Source organism: Molossus molossus, unplaced genomic scaffold (assembly GCF_014108415.1).
Source record: "Molossus molossus isolate mMolMol1 unplaced genomic scaffold, mMolMol1.p scaffold_m16_p_1, whole genome shotgun sequence".
Classification (NCBI taxonomy): domain Eukaryota; kingdom Metazoa; phylum Chordata; class Mammalia; order Chiroptera; family Molossidae; genus Molossus; species Molossus molossus.
Window position 1 is genome coordinate 172,271,343 of NW_023425344.1, and position 18,085 is coordinate 172,289,427.

General features: G+C 40.6%; 1 protein-coding gene across 1 annotated transcript; it reads left to right on the forward strand.

Moving 5' to 3' along the window:
• The first annotated feature begins 15,764 nt into the window (after positions 1-15,764).
• LOC118642005 (olfactory receptor 4F21-like) lies at positions 15,765-16,697 on the forward strand. The gene is given in 1 exon segment (XM_036279679.1): positions 15,765-16,697. A coding segment is annotated over 1 exon segment (873 nt). The 5' UTR covers positions 15,765-15,824.
• Positions 16,698-18,085: the final 1,388 nt, after the last annotated feature.

Consider the following 18,085-nt stretch of genomic DNA (forward strand, 5'->3'; position numbering starts at 1 on the left):
TCTGATATCCATTGAGTCCATCATTGAGGCTCTGGTATCCACAAGTCCACTTGTGGAGGTAATTGGGTGGTGGTGCTTTGATGTGGTCCAAAGCTGTCCACTGGGTGTGCTGGCTCTGGAACAAGGTCAGCCACTGCCTGTGTTCTACCTGGGGCCACCAGGCCTAAGCTACAAAGTGATCCACAGATGGCTGCTTCTTGTGCTGGACTTGGAGGTGCCCAGGAAAAGCCAAGTTGTGAGCCAAGGCTGGCTGCTTCTAGTGCCAGGCTTCAGACTACTTAACGAGAGGTATGGGGCTCTCTGAGACCAGATGCTGCTTGTTTGAGAGAATTTAGGAAAATCTGAAGCAAGAGTCAAGACAGACTAATCCTATGGTAAAATCACTGGAAACAGCTTGGGTGGGCCCAAAAGTTGGGTGGGGGCAGGGTCTCAGGGAATCACCAGGGTGGGGTAAACAGGTTGCTGGAGTCCCAGATATGGCACCCGTCTGCCACCCCAGAGAAGAGCTCACCCAAGTAACAATGGCCTCCAACAGCACATCTGTCCAGGAGAAAGCGGCCCCTCCAGCTCTCACCCCAGTGCCAAACAACTCAGTTCTTCCTGGTACATCTCCAGTGCCTTTCAAGCTGCCTCCCCAAAGCTGGAACCCAGGAGGAAGGAGTCCAAGTAAGTCCATGCACGGGCCCTTTAAGAGGAACTTCTCAGGACTCCATAAGCCTCAGTGTCCCTCAGCCTCAATTTCCACTTGTTTTTACAGCCAAAGTTATGGGGACTTCTCTTTCTGGCACTAGAATCCTGAGCTGGGGGGCCTGGTATGGGATGAGGACCCCTCACTACTTGAGGAGGACCTTTGCAGCTGAGGTATCCTCTTGATTTTTATCTGCCACACGTGGGTGTGGGACCAGCCCGTCGACTCCACCCCTCCTACCAGTCTCGATGTGGCTTCTTTTATTTCATTGTTTTTTTGTTTGTTTTTTTGTTTGTTTGTTTTTTAATTTTAATTTATTTTGTTGTTACAGATATTTCACCTTTTTTACCCCATTGGCACCCCCCTCCCCACCCCACTCCCGCCCCGTCCCCGGCTTAGTTGTCCATGTCCATTGGTCATGCATACATGCATATAAGTTCTGTGGTTTATTGCTTCCCACCACCATAACCCCTCTTCTGAGGGATGTCAGTCTGTGCCCTACTTCCATGTTTCTCGGTCTACTGTATTCCTCAGACTGTTATGTACATTATATTTCGTATATAAGTGAGATCATGTGGTACTTGTCTTTTTCTGCTTGGCTTCTTTCACTTAGGATAATACTTTCCAGGTCCCTCTATGTCGTCTCAAAGGATAAGAGATCTTTCTTTCTTACCGCTGCATAGTACTCCATTGTGTATATGTACCACGGCTTTTTTATCCATTCGTCTACTGATGGACACTTGGGCTGTTTCCAGATCTTAGCTATTGTAAATAGTGCTGCTATGAACGTAGGGGAACATATATTCTCCCTGATTGGTGTTTCAGGCTTCTTAGGGTATATTCCTAGAAGTGGGATCACTGGGTCAAATGGAAATTCAATTTGTAATTTTTTAAGGTAACACCATGTTGTTTTCCATAGTGGCTGCACCAGTCTGCATTCCCACCAGCAGTGTATTAGAGTCCCCTTTTCTCCAAACCCTAGCCAACACTTGTTGTTTGTTGATGGCGGCCATTCTGACAGGTGTGAGGTGGTACCTCATTGTTGTTTTAATTTGCATCTCTCTGATGATTAGTGAGGTTGAGCATTTCTTTATATGTCTCTTGGCCAATTGTATGTCCTGTTTGGAGAGGTGTCTATTCAGCTCCTTTGCCCATTTTTTAATTGGGTTCTGTGTCTTCCTTTTGTTGAGTTGTATGAGCACTCTATATATATTGGAAATTAACCCCTTATCTGATACATCATCGGCAATGATGTTCTCCCATACAGTGGGTTGCCTTTCCATTTTGATGATTTTTTCTTTTGCTGTGCAGAAGCTTTTTGGTTTGATGTGGTGCCATGTGTTCATTTTTTCCTATGTTTCTGTTGCCTTAGGTGATGTATCAGTGAAAATTCTGCTCCGTATGATGTCCGAAATTTTCCTACATTTTCTACTAGAATTTTTATGGATTCACGGGTCACATTTAAGACTTTTATCCATTTTGAGTTTATTTTTGTGTATGGTGTAAGTTGATGGTCTAGTTTCATTTTTTTGCATGTACCTGTCCAATTTTCCCAACACCATTTATTAAAGAGGCTGTCTTTACTCCACTGTATGCTCTTGCCACCTTTGTCAAACATTAATTGAGCGTATTGCCTTGGGTCCATTTCTGGGTTTTCAGTTCTGTTCCACTGGTCTATATGCCTGTTCTTGTGCCAGTACCAGGCTGTTTTGGTTACAGTTGCTTTGTAGTATAACCTGATATCTGGTATTGTGATCCCACCTACTTTGTTCTTCTTTTTCAAGATTGCTGTGGCTATTCGGGGTCTTTTTTGGTTCCATATGAACTTTTGAAGTATTTGTTCTAGTTCTATGAAATATGTCGTTGGTATTTTGATGGGAATTTCATTGAATCTATAGATCGCTTTGGGTAATATGGACATTTTAATGATGTTAATTCTTCCAATCCATGAACAGGGTATGTGCTTCCACTTTTTGATATCTTCCTCTATTTCTTTTTTCAATGACCTGTAGTTTTCTGCAAATAGGTCCTTTACTTCTTTGGTTAAGTTTATTCCTAGGTATCTTAATTTTTTTTGGCGCGATGGTAAATGGGATTGTTTTTTCAGTTTCTCTTTCTGTGAGTTCATCATTGGTGTACAAGAATGCCGTCGATTTCTTGACGTTAATTTTGTATCCTGCTACTTTGACAAATTCATTTATTAAGTCTAGTAGATTTTTTATGAAGTTTTTAGGGTTTTCTATGTATAATATCATGTCATCTGCAAATAATGACAGTTTCACTTCCTCCTTTCCAATTTGGATCCCTTTTATTTTTTCTTCCTGTCTGATTGCTGTGGCTAAGACTTCCAGTACAATGTTAAATAAGAGTGGTGAAAGTGGACATCCCTGTCTTGTTCCTGTTCTTAATGGAAATGTTTTTATTTTCTGTCCATTGAGTATTATGTTGGCTGTAGGTCTTTCATATATGGCCTTTATTATGTCGAGATATGATCCCTCTATTCCCACATTGCTGAGCGTTTTTATCAGAAATGGATGCTGGATTTTGTCAAATGCTTTTTCAGCATCTATTGATATGATCATGTGGTTTTTATTCTTCATCTTATTTATGTGGTGTATCACATTTATTGATTTGCAAATATTGTACCAGCCTTGCATCCCTGGAATGAATCCCACTTGGTCATGGTGAATAACTTTTTTGATGCATTGCTGGATCCGATTTGCTAATATTTTGTTCAGGATTTTGGTGTCTATGTTCATCAGGGATATTGGCCTGTAGTTTTCTTTCTTCGTAGTGTCTTTTTCTGGTTTTGGAATTAGAATTATGCTGGCCTCATGGAACGTGTTTGGAAGTCTTCCTTCTTCTTGAATCTTTTGAAATAGTTTGAGGAGAATGGGTGTTAGTTCTTTTTTGAATGTTCGGTAAAACTCCCCCGTGAAGCCATCTGGGCCTGGGCTTTTGTTTGCTGGGAGAGTCTTGATTACCTCTTCAATTTCCTTAGTTGTTATTGGTCTGTTCAAGTTTTCTATGTCTTCCGGGAATAGTTTTGGGAGAGTGTGTGTTTCTAGAAATTTGTCCATTTCGCTTAGATTGTCGAATTTGTTGCCATATAGTTGTTCATAGTAGTTGTTAACAATCTTTTGTATTTCCATGGTATTGGTTGTTACTTCTCCTCTTTCATTTCTGATTTTGCGTATTTGGGTTCTTTCTCTTTGTTTCTTGGTGAGTCTAGCTAAGGGTCCATCAATCTTGTTTATCTTTTTGAAAAACCAGCTCTTTGTTTCATTGATCCTTTGAATTGTTTTTTTGGTCTCTATGTCATTTATTTCTGCTCTTATCTTTACTATTTCCTTCCTTCACTTGCTCTGGGGTTTTTTTGTTGTTGTTGTTTGCTTGCTTTCTAATTCTTTAAGTTGTGAGGTTAGACAGTCAATTCGAAATTTTTCTTGTTTTTTGAGGTAGGCCTGTAGTGCTATGAACTTCCCTCTCAGAACTGCTTTCGCTGCATCCCATAGATTTTGTGTTGTATGTTCATTTTCATTGGTTTCCAAGAAGTTTTTAATTTCTTCCTTGATCTCCTCGGTGACCCATTCATTGATTAATAACATGCTATTTAGCCTCCATGTGTTGAAATGTCTTTGAATGTTCTTGTTGCACTTGATTTCTAGTTTCATGCCATTGTGATCTGAGACGATGCTTGATATGATTTCAATCTTCTAGAACTTGTGGAGATTTAGTTTGTGTCCTATCATGTGGTCTATCTTTGAGAATGTTCGACGTGCACTTGAGAAGAATGAGTATTCTGTAGTTTTGGGGTGTAATTCTCTGTAGATATCTATTAAATCCATTTGGTCTAGTGCTTCATTTAGAGTCTCTGTTTCCTTGCTAATTTTTTGCCTAGAGGATCTATCCAGTGCTGTCAAGGGGGTGTTGAAGTCCCCTGCTATGATTGTATTGTTGTCGATTTCTCCTTGGAAGTCCTCCAGAAGATTTTTAATATATTTTGGTGCTCCTATATTGGGTGCATATATGTTTATCAAGGTTATATCTTCCTGTTGGATAGATCCTTTCAATATTATGTAGTGGCCGTCTTTGTCTCTAGTTATGGTCTTCATTTTGAAATCTATTTTATCAGATATGAGAATTGCTACCCCAGCTCTTTTTTGCTTTCAATTTGCTTGGAAAATTTTTTTCCATCCCTTCACTTTCAACCTATGTGAGTCTTTTGTTGAGAGGTGGGTCTCTTGTAAACAACATATAGATGAGTCATGCTTTCTTATCCAATCAGCTACTCTGTGTCTTTTTATGGGAGCATTCAATCCATTTACATTTAATGTGATTATTGATATGTACTTTTTTGTTGCCATTTTTGTTTAGTGTGGTTCTATTTTTCTTCCCATTTCTCCTGCTAATTACAGCAGTCCTTTTAACATTTCTTGCAGTGCTGGTTTGGTGCTAATGCTTTCCCTTAGCCTTTTTTTTTGTCTGGGAAGCTCTTTATTTGACCTTCTATTTTGAATGATAGCCTTGCTGGGTAGAGTAGTCTTGGATTCAGATTCTTGTTTTTCATGACTTTGATTACTTCATTCCATTCCCTTCTGGCCTGTAGTGTTTCTTGTGAGAAGTCAGCTGAGAGCCTTATGGGGTTTCCTTTGTAGGTAACCTGTTGCTTATCTCTTGCTGCTTTTAGGATTCTCTCTTTGTCTTTAATTTGTGGCATTTTAATTACTGTGTGTCTTGGTGTGGGCCTGTTTGGGTTCTTCTCACTTGGGACTCTCTGTGCTTCTTGAACTTGAATGCCTTCTTCCTTCACCAAATTAGGGAAGTTTTCTGTCACTATTTTTTTGAATATATTCTCTATCCCTTGCTCCTTTTCTTCTTCTTCGGGGATCCTATGATGCGAATATTATTAGGTTTCCAGTTGTCCCACAGTTCTCTTAAGCTGTCTTCCTGTTTTTTAATAGTTTTTTCCTTTTGTTTTTCTGATTGGTTGATTTTTTCTACCCTATCTTCTAATTCTCTGATCCGGTCCTCAGCTTCCTCTACTCTGCTTTTTAAACCTTCCAATGTGTTTTTCATTTCTGATATGTCATTTTTTATCTCTTCTTGTTGGTTTTTAATTTCCATTTGGCTTATTTTCAGTGTCTCTATGTCCTTACTCATGCTGTTCAGCTTCCTCAAGATCATGGCTCTGAATTCTAGCTCTGTTAACATGCCTAATTGCTCCACATTGATCTCATCTTCGGTGGAGGTCTCTTGCTCTTTCATTTGGCTTCTGTTTCTGTTTCACCATTTTGGCTGTGGGCTTTGGGGCCTGTGAAGTTCTCCCTGTGGGTGTTGATGTTCTGCTGTTTGTGGCTCCCTCTCCTGTGTTTAGATGAGCGAGGGAGGACCCACGTTAAACACCACTGTCAATTCTTACTTTCCTGGTTAAAGTTGCTAGCCCAGGAAAGGTACTGTTATCCTCTAGCTTTTTGCCTGGAGGCTAGCAGTCGGGGTTACTTGATGAGTTTTGGGCTGTCAGTTGATTGAAAAACTCCCTCAGGTGCTCAGCACAAGGGGCTTTCACGAGGATAGGGTAGATGCTGGTTGTTAGTGAGCCTCAATTAGCACTTCTATGGCCCTCAGGGTGGGGTTGGATCTCCGAGGGAGGGGCTGCTGCCTCTCCCCAGAGCCCTGAGAAGGAGCAATGTGGCCACCGTCCTGCGTGGCAGCAACTCAGCAAAAGCTCTGAGCGCCCTCCAGATCCCGAGTGTCCCGACACAGCTGCAGTCTAGTCTGCCCTCCCTCTGCCGGAGCCCAAGGTGAGTGGCTGTGGCTGTTTTAGCCTCTGTCCCGGCTCTGCGCTGTGGAGCCGCCTGGGAGTGTAACCCGAGGGTGCTGCTCCCAGCTAAGGCCGCTGCCGAGCTGCCAACCGTGGGCTCCCAGCCCCCGTCTCCCGCCTTCGCAAGCCTACCAGGATCGAGTCAGTGTCCCTCGTTGTATGGTCCTCGCAAGCTGCTTTTCTGTTGCTTTTTCCCGTCAATTTGTCTGTGTTATAGTTGTAATTCCAGTTTGGTTCTGGGAGACGGTCTGTGTAGCTTTCGTTCACTCCGCTGCCATTTTTCTGCTCTCCTTATTTCATTGTTGTAGGACTTCCATTCAGCTTAATTTCAGGTGGTTCTGAATGATGGTTGTTCTGTAGTTTAGTTATAATTTTGATGTGGTTGTGGGAGGAGGCAAGTACCTACATGGCCATCTTGACCAGAAGTTGCTTCTTTATTGATTTTAGAGAGAAAAAGGAAGACAGGAAGTGAGAGAAAAACATTGATTGGTTGCCTCCTATATGTGCCTTGACTGGGGATTGAACCCACCACCTTCTGCTGTAGGGGACTGCTCTCCAACAACTGAGCCAAACCAGCCAGAGACTACTTGATTCTTTTCATTGCTTTGTCTTTCTCTATTTCTTCATCTTTTGTTTAATTTTTTTCTTCTTTACTTACTATTTTTTTCTCCATACTGCTTCCCATCCTTCACTTTCTTCTCTTTGTATGCCTCCTTCATCTTCTGAATTATTTTATTTTAAACAAGCACATTAAATTGCACAGTAATCAATTAAAATTAATTTAGCGAACACTTACTGCCTTCCCAGAACTAATAATTCTGTCCTTTGAAACTGTCCTAGGAGCTGAGGAGAAAGACAGAGATGAGTAACACAGGATACCTGCCTTCTAGTGTTTGAAGACAGAGGAAATAAGTCTTGCACAGGTAACTATACCACAGGGCAAAGGTGCTGTGAACGTAGGAAGTGTCATGGGAAGTGCTAAGGGAAACAAGATTTTTTTTTCTAGCTAGAATAACTAGGGAGTTTTCTTGAAATGAGTGGTGTTTACACTGGGCTATGAAAAATGAGCAACATTTCAAGATAGATGGGACACTATATTTTTATTGATGGAGGAGCTAGTTAGACTAGAGGAGAAAAAAAGAGTTTCAGAAATGGTGAAGGGACTGATTTAGCTGAAGATGGGGTGAGAGAGCACTGGGGCCCAAACACAAAGGCCCTGGAATACCATGGTTTTTCTTTAGCCAATGGGAGACCATCAATTTCGAGCAGTAGGGAGGCATAACTAGTGTTTTCAGAATATTAATCTGCTGTAGAATGGGCTAGGTGGGCACAGACTGAGGACAGGGGCACTTGGAATTTTGCAAGACCCTGTATTTCCCATCTCTGGCTGGTTAATCCTTATTACTGTATCATCTTGAAGCTCTGATCCTGGTCCACTCCATGTATCTTATTTCAGTGTCTCTTCCCTGCCTCCCTGGATCCAACTCCATCCCAACCAAAATCTAGATAAATCATGACAAATTTTGAATATTTTTTCTCAAATATTTAAACTTCAGGTTACAGTATGATCTTTTCCTTGGCTTCTGGGATTTTCCTTTAGTTATTTGATGGTAATATGATCAAAGGAAAACAGGAATAGTAATAGACAGAAATAATTTTAAATGTCTGCTTGAAAATCTAAAGTTCATACAACTTATTGATAGCGTAGCCACTGAAAGACAGACCTTCTGATTTCTAGTACAGTGAAAATTCACCTGTCACTATACTATAGTTTTTGCTATAGCAAAAAGCCTTATTATATGTAACATTTCTTTGTATCTTTACACATTATTTACTTTTCCACTCCTGACCCAGAACAGTACATGGCCCTTTAATTTTGCAAGGCTAACCCTTCTGATCTTTAGTTTTTATTTAATCTATTTCTGCTACTCCAGAACCTTATGGTCAATTACTTCTGACTCTTAAGCACTTTCAGATGCTTGTCTACTGGCTTCTATGAAATGCATATTGCATAGTTGCTAAAAAGTTCCTTTATTTTAGACTATCTTTATGTATTCTTCTTTTTATTTTTAAATTGTATACTCTTAATACACTAGCTTTCTTAACAACCTGCCTTTGCCTGAACCCTGGGCAATCTGAGTTCTTCCCTCCATTATTCATTTACCTATTCATTCCATAATTTTTTTTTTTTATCCTCACCAAAGGACATTTTTGCATTTATCTTCAGATAGAGCAGTGGGAGAGAGAGAAAAACATAGATGTGAGAGAGATACATTGACTGTTTGCCACACGACCCCAACCAGGGCCGGGGACAAACTGAAAACAAGGTACATGCCTTTAGTGGGAACCGAACCTGGGACTCTCTGCTCCTCGGGCCAACACTCTAACCACTGAGCATATCTGATGTGTTAGGTATGCTCTAGGAACTGGAAATTAGTGAAGAATTTCTCGAAGCTCCCTGCCTTCAAATACCTATTTTCTTATTATTGATCCCAGAAACACTTAATTAATCCTTATTCTCCTTAACATTGCAATACTCTTCACCTCCTTGAAATAATCTCATATTTTGGCTTTCAGAGCCCTGGTTCTCTGACACCTTTTCTCTACCTGCAACACTGTTTTGTTTCCTTTTCCCTTACTTTACATCTTGGACTTTCCAAGAGCATACCTGACCTTTTCTCTAGATATGTATTTCTTGCAGATTCAATTATTATATCTGTGCAGATTGTTGCTAAATTACCTCTCTAGCCTTAGCTTTTTTAAAAAAATACCACTTTACATAAATAAGCCCTCAACTTAAAACCCCCCCATACAGCTACTCCTCCACCACGGAGTATTTTATCCTCCATAGCCGCTATCCAGAGTCTCCACAACCTGTTTTCTGCATATCTTCACATTGTATCTGCTGCATTCCTCCTACACACCCTCTACTGAAGCCAGAAAAGTCATTATTCTCCCCCTAGAACTGCTTGCTCAGTCTCAATTCTGTACCTTTGTGCATGCTGTGTCCTCTCTCTGGGATCACTCTATCTTCTCCTTTTTTTGTTATTGTTTAAAAAATTGCAAAATATTCTCCATAGGGAAGAGTGTATAAAACATATATGAAAAACAGTGAAATGAACTCTGTGCACTTATCACTCAGGCCAAAAGATAGTTTTTCAAGTACCACAGAAAGGTCCTGTGTTTCTCTATTTTTATTCCCCTCACTCCCTTCTACAGTTAGCTGCCTTCTAGTGGTGTGTTAACAATCCCTTGCTTTTTCTTTTTGTCATCTGTGCATGCAAAGGAGGCAAAGCAAACCTCCCCACACACATGTGTTTAAAGATGACTAACTACTGGACACTGGTACCTGGATGTCCACCTTTCATTTCAAACTTTACATGTCTAGACTAGAATCCATCATCTCCTGCCCCCACCCCCACCCCCACCCCCTTCATATGGATTTCCCTTCAAGGAAGGACGCCTTGCCTAGCTGTGGCGAGTGCCAAGAGCAGATGGCCTCTAGCTTTCAGCTCCCTGGCATCTGCTTCAGCAGCAGAGCGCCCCGAGGTCACACTCTGCCTGGAGCAGTCCACCTGTGATAGATGACTGAGGGAAGGAGAAGGTATAAATGCCCAGCTATTTCTACCCTACGTGGGGCAGTTTGATGGGGCAAAACTAACTCCAGAGCTCTATGTGATGATGCTTTGTCGGGTCTGCTTTGCAGTTAGATTTCTTCCTTGTCCAATCCCACTCCCCTGACTTCCCTTAAAGGTATTGACCTCTAGTATCTTGTACCCCAAACTCTACCTCAGTGTTTGATTTCGGGGAACCCAAACTGCTACACTGCCCCCAGTGGTTTTGGCAAACCCATTTTTTGGGGGGGGGTCAAATTTGCATCTTTGTACATGAGTGATATTGGCATGACATTTTTTTCCTCATATTTTCCTGGTCAAATCTTAGTATCAACATTATATTAGTCTCGGGGGTGGGGAGGGGGGTACCAATGGAGTAAAAAAGGTAAAATATCTGTAACAAAAAAATAAATAAAAAATTTAAAAAAAAAACAAAACATTATATTAGTCTCATAAAATAAGGTAGGAGAGAAACTTCTCTCTTTCTATGCAATTTCTTTATCATTGTAATTACTGGTTCCTTAAATTTTGGGTAGATCTTATCATTAAAACCAGAGTTGTATTTGTGGGAAGATTTTAAAAATTATATTTAAATTATTTTATTTCTTTAATGCAGTTAAAGGATTATTTTGATTTCCTATATTATCAACTGTGCTCCCCACAGAAAATGGCACACTTACGTAGAGTAACAGAGGGAAGATTGATAACGAAAAGACTATTTAGAAAGGTGAGGATAAGAATAAAGGAAACCTGTAAGGAGTGGTGAAGCTGGAACCTGTAAAGAAAGTTGTGGAGGTCGGAGAGGGCCACCCTATGGGAGAGAAATGCAGCCTTTGCTATCCTGAGGCCCGGAGGAGACTCTATCAGGAGATCAATATCCTTATCTTTCAGTCTCTCTCTTTGGCCTCCTATTTCTTATCAACCTCTGCCATTGACCAAAACCAAGCAACAGTGAGAGCAGGGACCCCAGTGAATGCAGTCCTTAAAGGTCAGTCCTAGAGCAGAAGGGAGAAGGGGGACAGTGGATCTAGACTGCTTAGTACAGTGAATTTGAATAAGTTGTTTTTCTAGATATTTGCTCATATGATCAGATTTTTGAAATATGTTGGCATAAAGATGTTCATTATAGTCTCTTAATATCTGTACCATCTCTACTTATGTTTCTCTTTCACTCAATATTCTGTCTCTTTTTTCCTTGATCAGTCTCATTAGAGGCTTATCAATTGTACTTGTCTTCAAAAAAACAAGTCTTTGTTTTCATACATTCTTTGTAGTTTACTTTTGTTTTCTATTTTATTAATTTATACTCTCTCATTTTTATGATATCCTTTCTTGTTCTTTTTATTTATTTTGCTGTTTTCTTTCCTAACTTTTAAAAATGGATATTTAGCCTAGCTGATGAGGCTCAGTGGTTGAGCATTGACCCATGCACCAAGAGGTCACTGGTTAGATTTTCAGTCAGGGCACATGCCCAGGTTTTGGGTCTGATCCCAGTGTGGGGCATGCAGGAGGTAGTCAATCAATGTTCTCTCTCATCAACTTTTCTCTCTCTCTCTCCCTCTCCCTTCCTTTCTCTCTAAAATCAATAAAGAAAAAAAAATTTAATGAAGAATTAGCTTATTAATTTTTAAATTATTTCTTTCTCTAGTTTAAGCAGTTATACTATATAGTTCCCTCTTAATACTGCTTTAGCTGCATCCCACAGGATTTTGTATAAGATCCTTTTATACCCCAGTTTTTTTAAAAATTCTAATTTCCATTGTAATTTCATCTCTGACCCAAGATTTATTTAAAACTATGTTACTCAATTTCTAAACACATGGAGATTTTCTAGTCATCTTTTGGTTATTCTACCTTGGGGTAGGAATGTGGTCAGCATGATAACAATTTTGAACTGTATTAATACTTGTTTTATAAAAGAGTTTAGTATATGGCAAATTTGTGTATTGTTCTATATTTGCTTGAAAAGAATGTGTATTTGGCATACATAATTCACTTAGATAAATTATGTTTTCAAACCTTCTCTATGCTATTATTTTGTCAGTTTATCCTATTGTTCACTTAGAGAAGTGTGTTTCATTCTCCCACTGTTTCTATAAATATACAGGATGTGTCTATTGCTTCTTGTAGTTTTGCTAATTCTTTCTTTATATGTTTGTAGGCTATGCAGTTAGGTACATACAAATTAATACTTGTTATGTCTTTTGGTGGAATTGAATTTTTTACATTTGAGGTGATTGCTATATTTAGTAATGTTTTTGCCTTAAAGTGGATTTAAAAGACATTGTTACTAATTATATCTGCTTTCTTTAGTTAGTATTTGCTTAGTATACCTTTTCTGTACTTTTATTCCCAACATTTCCATCTTTCTGTTTTCTTGTGTAAATATGTCTCCTGTAAATAGCATTTTGTTGAATTTTTAAGAACAATCAAGCCCTGTCCGGTTTAGTAGAGCAGAGTCGTGGGTTTGATTCTGATCAAGGGCACATACCTTGGTTGTGGTTTGGTCCCGGCCCTCGTTGGGGTTGTGCAGGAGGCAAAACATGTCCTTGGGTGAGGATTTAAAAAAAAAATACCTGGCAAGACTTTTGCTCTGGCAGGTTTGGCTCAGCAGTTAGAGCATCAGCCTGCAGACAAAAGGTCTCAGGTTTGATTCCTGGTCAAGGGCAACTACTTAGGTTGCAGATTTGATCCCTGGCCCTGGTTGGGGTCATGCAGGAGGCAATCAATTGATGTATCTCTTACACATTGATGTTTCTCTCTCCCTCCCTCCCTACTTTCCACTCTCTCTCTCTACAAAAAAAAAAAAAAAGAATAATCAGACAATTTCTCCTTAAACATTTTTTTTTTATCCTCACCCGAGGACATTTTTTGCATTTATCTTCAGATAGAGCCAGAGGGAGAGAGGGGGTGAGAGAGAGAGAGAAACATATATCTGAGAGAGACACATAGACTGGTTGCCACCCACACAATCCCAACCGGGGCCGGGGACAAACTGCAACCAAGGTACATGCCCTAGGTGGAAATTGAACCCGGGAATCTCTGGTCCACGAGCCGACGCTCTAACCGCTGAGCCAAACCGGCCAGGGCTCCTTAAACACTTTTTTTCTTTTTTACTGGATAATTTTAGTCTACTTACATTTACGGTCATTTATGATCTATTTGGATTTATTTTCATCAACTTATTTTGTTCTATTTGTTCTATCATTTACATGTTACTTTCTCCTATCTTGCCTTTCTTAAGATTTAATATTCATTTCATTCTATTTTTTATTCTCTATTAGTTTGGAAATTATGCATTCTATTTTTATTCTCTTAGAAAATTAGCATTCACATTTAACTTATTAACGTCTAATACAGACCTGTCATAGAATTCAGTGTAAATAGTGCTTCCTGTATTGTGCAACATGGTGACTCTGAGGACCTTACGTATTTTAACTCCATTTGCCATCCTCTCAATTTAATCCTATCGCAGCCATGTGTTCCAATTCTCTCTTTTTAAATCCCACTTAGTATAGTATGACATGCCCATCTGGTATGGCTCAGTGACTGAGCGTGGACCCATGCACCAACAGGTTGCCAGTTGGATTCTTGGTCAGGGCACATGCCCAGGTTGTGGGCCAAATCCCCAGTGGGGGGCATGCAGGAGGCAGCCAACTGATGTTCTATCTCATTGATGTTTCTATCTCTCTCTCTCCTCTCTTCCTTTCTCTCTAAAATCAATAAGGGGAAAAAAGTATAGTATTACATTGTTTAATTTAGTCTTTCTTTATTTACATTTAGTCACATACTTGCTCATCATTTCTTCTTGCATTTTAGAACTTCAGTCTGGGGTTACTTTCTTTATGCCTGAGGCATACTCTTTTGAACTCCCTGTAGACTAGTAGAAACAACAATTTATTGTCATGTACTACTTAGTACCTCTGTTTTCCTTTCATCCAAGGACTCTTGAAATTCTTACATTTCTCACTTGAAGTGGCTCCCTGATGCCAGAGGAGAACACATGGTGAAATTTTAAATAGAGTCAGTAATAACAAGGGGAGTTGGTGGGAGATGGGGTGAGATTAGGGCCAGTGGATTTAGAGCCTTTGTCAAATCCGGTTAAGTGCCACTATGGTCATTTTTGACCAAATAAAAAGAGGTGACAGTTAATTTTCAAAATTTGTACATATTTTTTTTATCCTCACCTGAGGACATTTTTCCATCTTTTGTTCAGATAGAGTGGGAGGGAGAGAAAGTAAGAGAGAGAGAGAGATAGACATCGACATGAAAGGGATGCACGACCAACCAGGGCCGGGGACAAACTGCAACCGAGGTACGTGGCCTTAGCGGGAACCGAACCCGGGTCTCTCCGGACCACAGGCCGTCACTCTAACTGCTGAGCCAAACTGGCCAGGGCTGTATATTATTTTAAAAAGCTAGTGTAGCCCTGGCTGGTTTGTAGCCCTGGCCGGTTTGGCTCAGCGGTTAGAGTGTCGGCCTGCGGTCCGGAGAGACCCGGGTTCGGTTCCCGCTAAGGCCACGTACCTCGGTTGCAGTTTGTCCCCGGCCCTGGTTGGTCGTGCGGGTGGCAGCCACTCGATGTGTCCCTTCACGTCAATGTTTCTCTCTCTCTCTCTCTCTCTCTCTTCCTCTCTCTCCCTCCCACTCTATCTGTACAAAAAATGGAAAAATGTCCTCGGGTGAGGATAAAAAAAAACACAAAAAAATTAAAAAGCTAGTGTAGTGGCTTTGTATTGTGTCAGCTTACTAAATTGAGTTACAGTCCCCAGAATTCCTTTTTTTGTATGTTTCAATTGAGAGGAGTTGCCTCGCCCTGGCTGGTTTGGCTCAGCGGTTAGAGCGCCCACCTGCGGTCCGGAGAGACCCGGGTTCGGTTCCCGCTAAGGGCATGTACCTTGGTTGCAGTTTGTCCCCGGCCCTGGTTGGTCGTGCGGGTGGCGGCCACTCGTGTCCCTTTCACATCGATGTTTCTCCCTCTCTCTCTTCCTCTCCCTCCCTCCCACTCTGTCTGTACAAAAAATGGAAAAATGTCCTCGGGTGAGGATAAAAAAAAAAAAAAATAGGAGTTGCCTTGGAGATTCTTTTGTAATATTTCTAGGGCCAAAGTGAAGCAGTAGCCATATTTGTAGCTCACACATGTTGCCGTTTCTTTGCTGCTTTATCTCATTGATGCGAGGTAAGGCAGGACTGCAACTGTCACACCTTCTTTGGGATCCTTCTTTAGCTTCTCTGAGTTGAGGGCCAGGTGTGTGTTTAGCTCTGTGGTGGAGGGCCCTGGCTTCCACAATACATCCACAGCTTTGAGGTCAGAAGCAATGAGCACTGACACCGTTTTAGGCTATCTTTATAGCTTTAGCCTCTCTTGTGGGTTTCCAGTTTATTTTTATCCCCCCATCCCCCACCCCCACACCCCCACCTTTTATATCCATCTTTCCTTCTTCCTGACTGCCTGTGGACTGCAAACTACGGAACCAGCTTCCAAGATCAAGCCACTGTCACAATCCCTTAGTATATTGTCTCCTAGTGGTTCTGTTTCTCTAGTGGAACCCTGGCTGATTCAGTCAGTAATTCCAGTTTCTTATTTTTCCTGTTCTTTCAGGCAAATTTGGAGCCCAGAATGACTGGGACCGTGGGGATAGGAAATCATTCGGTGGTGTCTGAAATTGTGTTGGTGGGACTCATCAGTTCTTTGGAGATGCAAATAGTCCTCTTTCTGGTTTTTTCTGTGTTCTACTTAACAGATGTTTTAGGAAACCTCTTCATTGTGCTCACAGTGGCCTCTAACTCCCATTTACAATCCCCCATGTACTTCCTGCTGGCCAACCTCTCCTTTATTGACACATGGGTTTCCTCCATTTCAGTTCCCAAGATGATTTCTGATCTGTTCAAGGAGAGGAAAGTAATCTCTTTCCAAGGCTGCACTGCTCAGATGTTCTTCATCCATGTTATTGGAGGCACTGAGATGGTTCTGCTCATTACCATGGCCTTTGATTGTTATGTTGCTATATGTCGGCCTCTTTACTACCCGACTATCATGAACTTCAGAACTTGTATTTTACTCTCGGTGGCTGCCTGGACCATTGGAATAATCCACTCATTGATCCAACTTGTATTTGTTATAAACCTACCATTATGTGGCCCCAATGAAGTTGACAGCTTTTACTGTGACCTTCCATGATTTATCAAGCTTGCTTGCACAGACACTTACAGATTGGAACTCATGGTCACCACTAATAGTGGTTTCATCTCCCTGGGAACTTTTCTCATTTTGATTATCTCCTGTATCTTCATTTTGGTCACTGTTTGGCAACATTCTTCAGATGGCTTGTCCAAGGCCCTCTCTCCCCTGTCAGCTCACATCACAGTGGTGGTCTTATTTTTTGGTCCATGTATTTTTGTGTACTCTTGGCTATTGCCCACAGTACCAGTAGATAAATTCCTTGCCATTTTTGATGTAATTATCACCCCATTTCTGAACCCTGTCATCTACACTTTCAGGAACAAAGAGATGAAGATGGCAATGAGGAGAATATTCAATCAGGTGTTAAGTTTCAGAAAGCTGTTTTAAGTTATTTTGATATCAAGAAAGACAAGCATCTCTAACATTTTTTGCCCATGCTACAGACAAGAATACAAAGAAACACAGAACCATGGATGTTTTAGGTGCCAGTTTAATTACTAATGTCCAATATTTTTTTAAATTTATCTTTATTGTTGAAAGTATTATAGATATCCCCCCATTCTTCCCCCACTGACACCCTCCTCAGGCTCCCACCCCCTGCCTTTACACCAATGTTGTCTGTGTCCACTTATTATGCATATATGGATTTCAATTCTTTGGTTTATCTTTTTCCTCTGCCCCATCCCCCCATCCCTCAGAGGTTTGTCACTCTGGTCCCTACTTCCATGTCTCTGGATCTATTTTGTTCATCTGCTTATTTTGTTCATTATATTTCACAAATAAGTGAGATCATGTGATCTTGTCTTTCTCTGACTGGCTTATTTCATTTAGCATAACACTCTCCAGGTCCCTCCATGTCATCCCAAAGGGTAAGAGATCTTTTTTTCTAACAGTTACATGGTATTCCATTGTATAAATGTACCACAGCTTTTTTTTTATTCTCACCCAAGGACATTTTTTTGCATTTATTTTCAGACAGAGTGGGAGGGAGAGAGAAGGGAAGAGAGAAAGAGAGAAACATCGATGTGAGAGAGACACATCAACTGGTTGCCACCCACACGACTCCAACTGGGACCAAGAACAAACTGCAACTGAGGCACATGCCCTTAGTGAGAACCGAACCAGGACTCTAATCATTGAGCCAAATCGGCCAGGGCTACCACAGCCCTGATCCACTCATCTATTGATGGACATTTGGGCTATTTTCAGATCTTTGCAATTGTAGATAGTGCTCTATGAACATAGGGGTACATACATTCTTTCTGATTGATGTTTCAGGCTTCTTAGGATATATTCCTAGAAGTGGGATCACTGAGTCAAATAGCAGTTCAATTTTTAATTGTTTGAGGAAACACCATATTGATCTATATGCCTGTTTGTGTGCTAGTACCAGGCTGTTTTGATTACAATGGTTTGCAGTATAACCTGATATCTGGTATCGTGATCCCTCCTACTTTGTTCTTCTTTTTCAAGATTGCTGTGGCTATTCGGGGTCTTTTTTGGTTCCATATAAACTTTTGGAGTGTTTGTTCTACTTCTGTGAAATATGCCATTGGTCTTTTAATAGGGATTGTATTGAATCTATAGATTGCTTTGGGTAGTATGGACATTTTAATGATGTTATTGTCTTCCTCTATATCTTTTTTCAATTTCTGTAAATAGGTCCTTTACTTCTTTGGTTAAGTTCATTCCTAGGTATCTTAGTTTTTTTGCTGCAATGGTAAATGGGATTGTTTTTTTAGTTTCTCTTTTTGTGTGTCCATTATTGGTGTGTA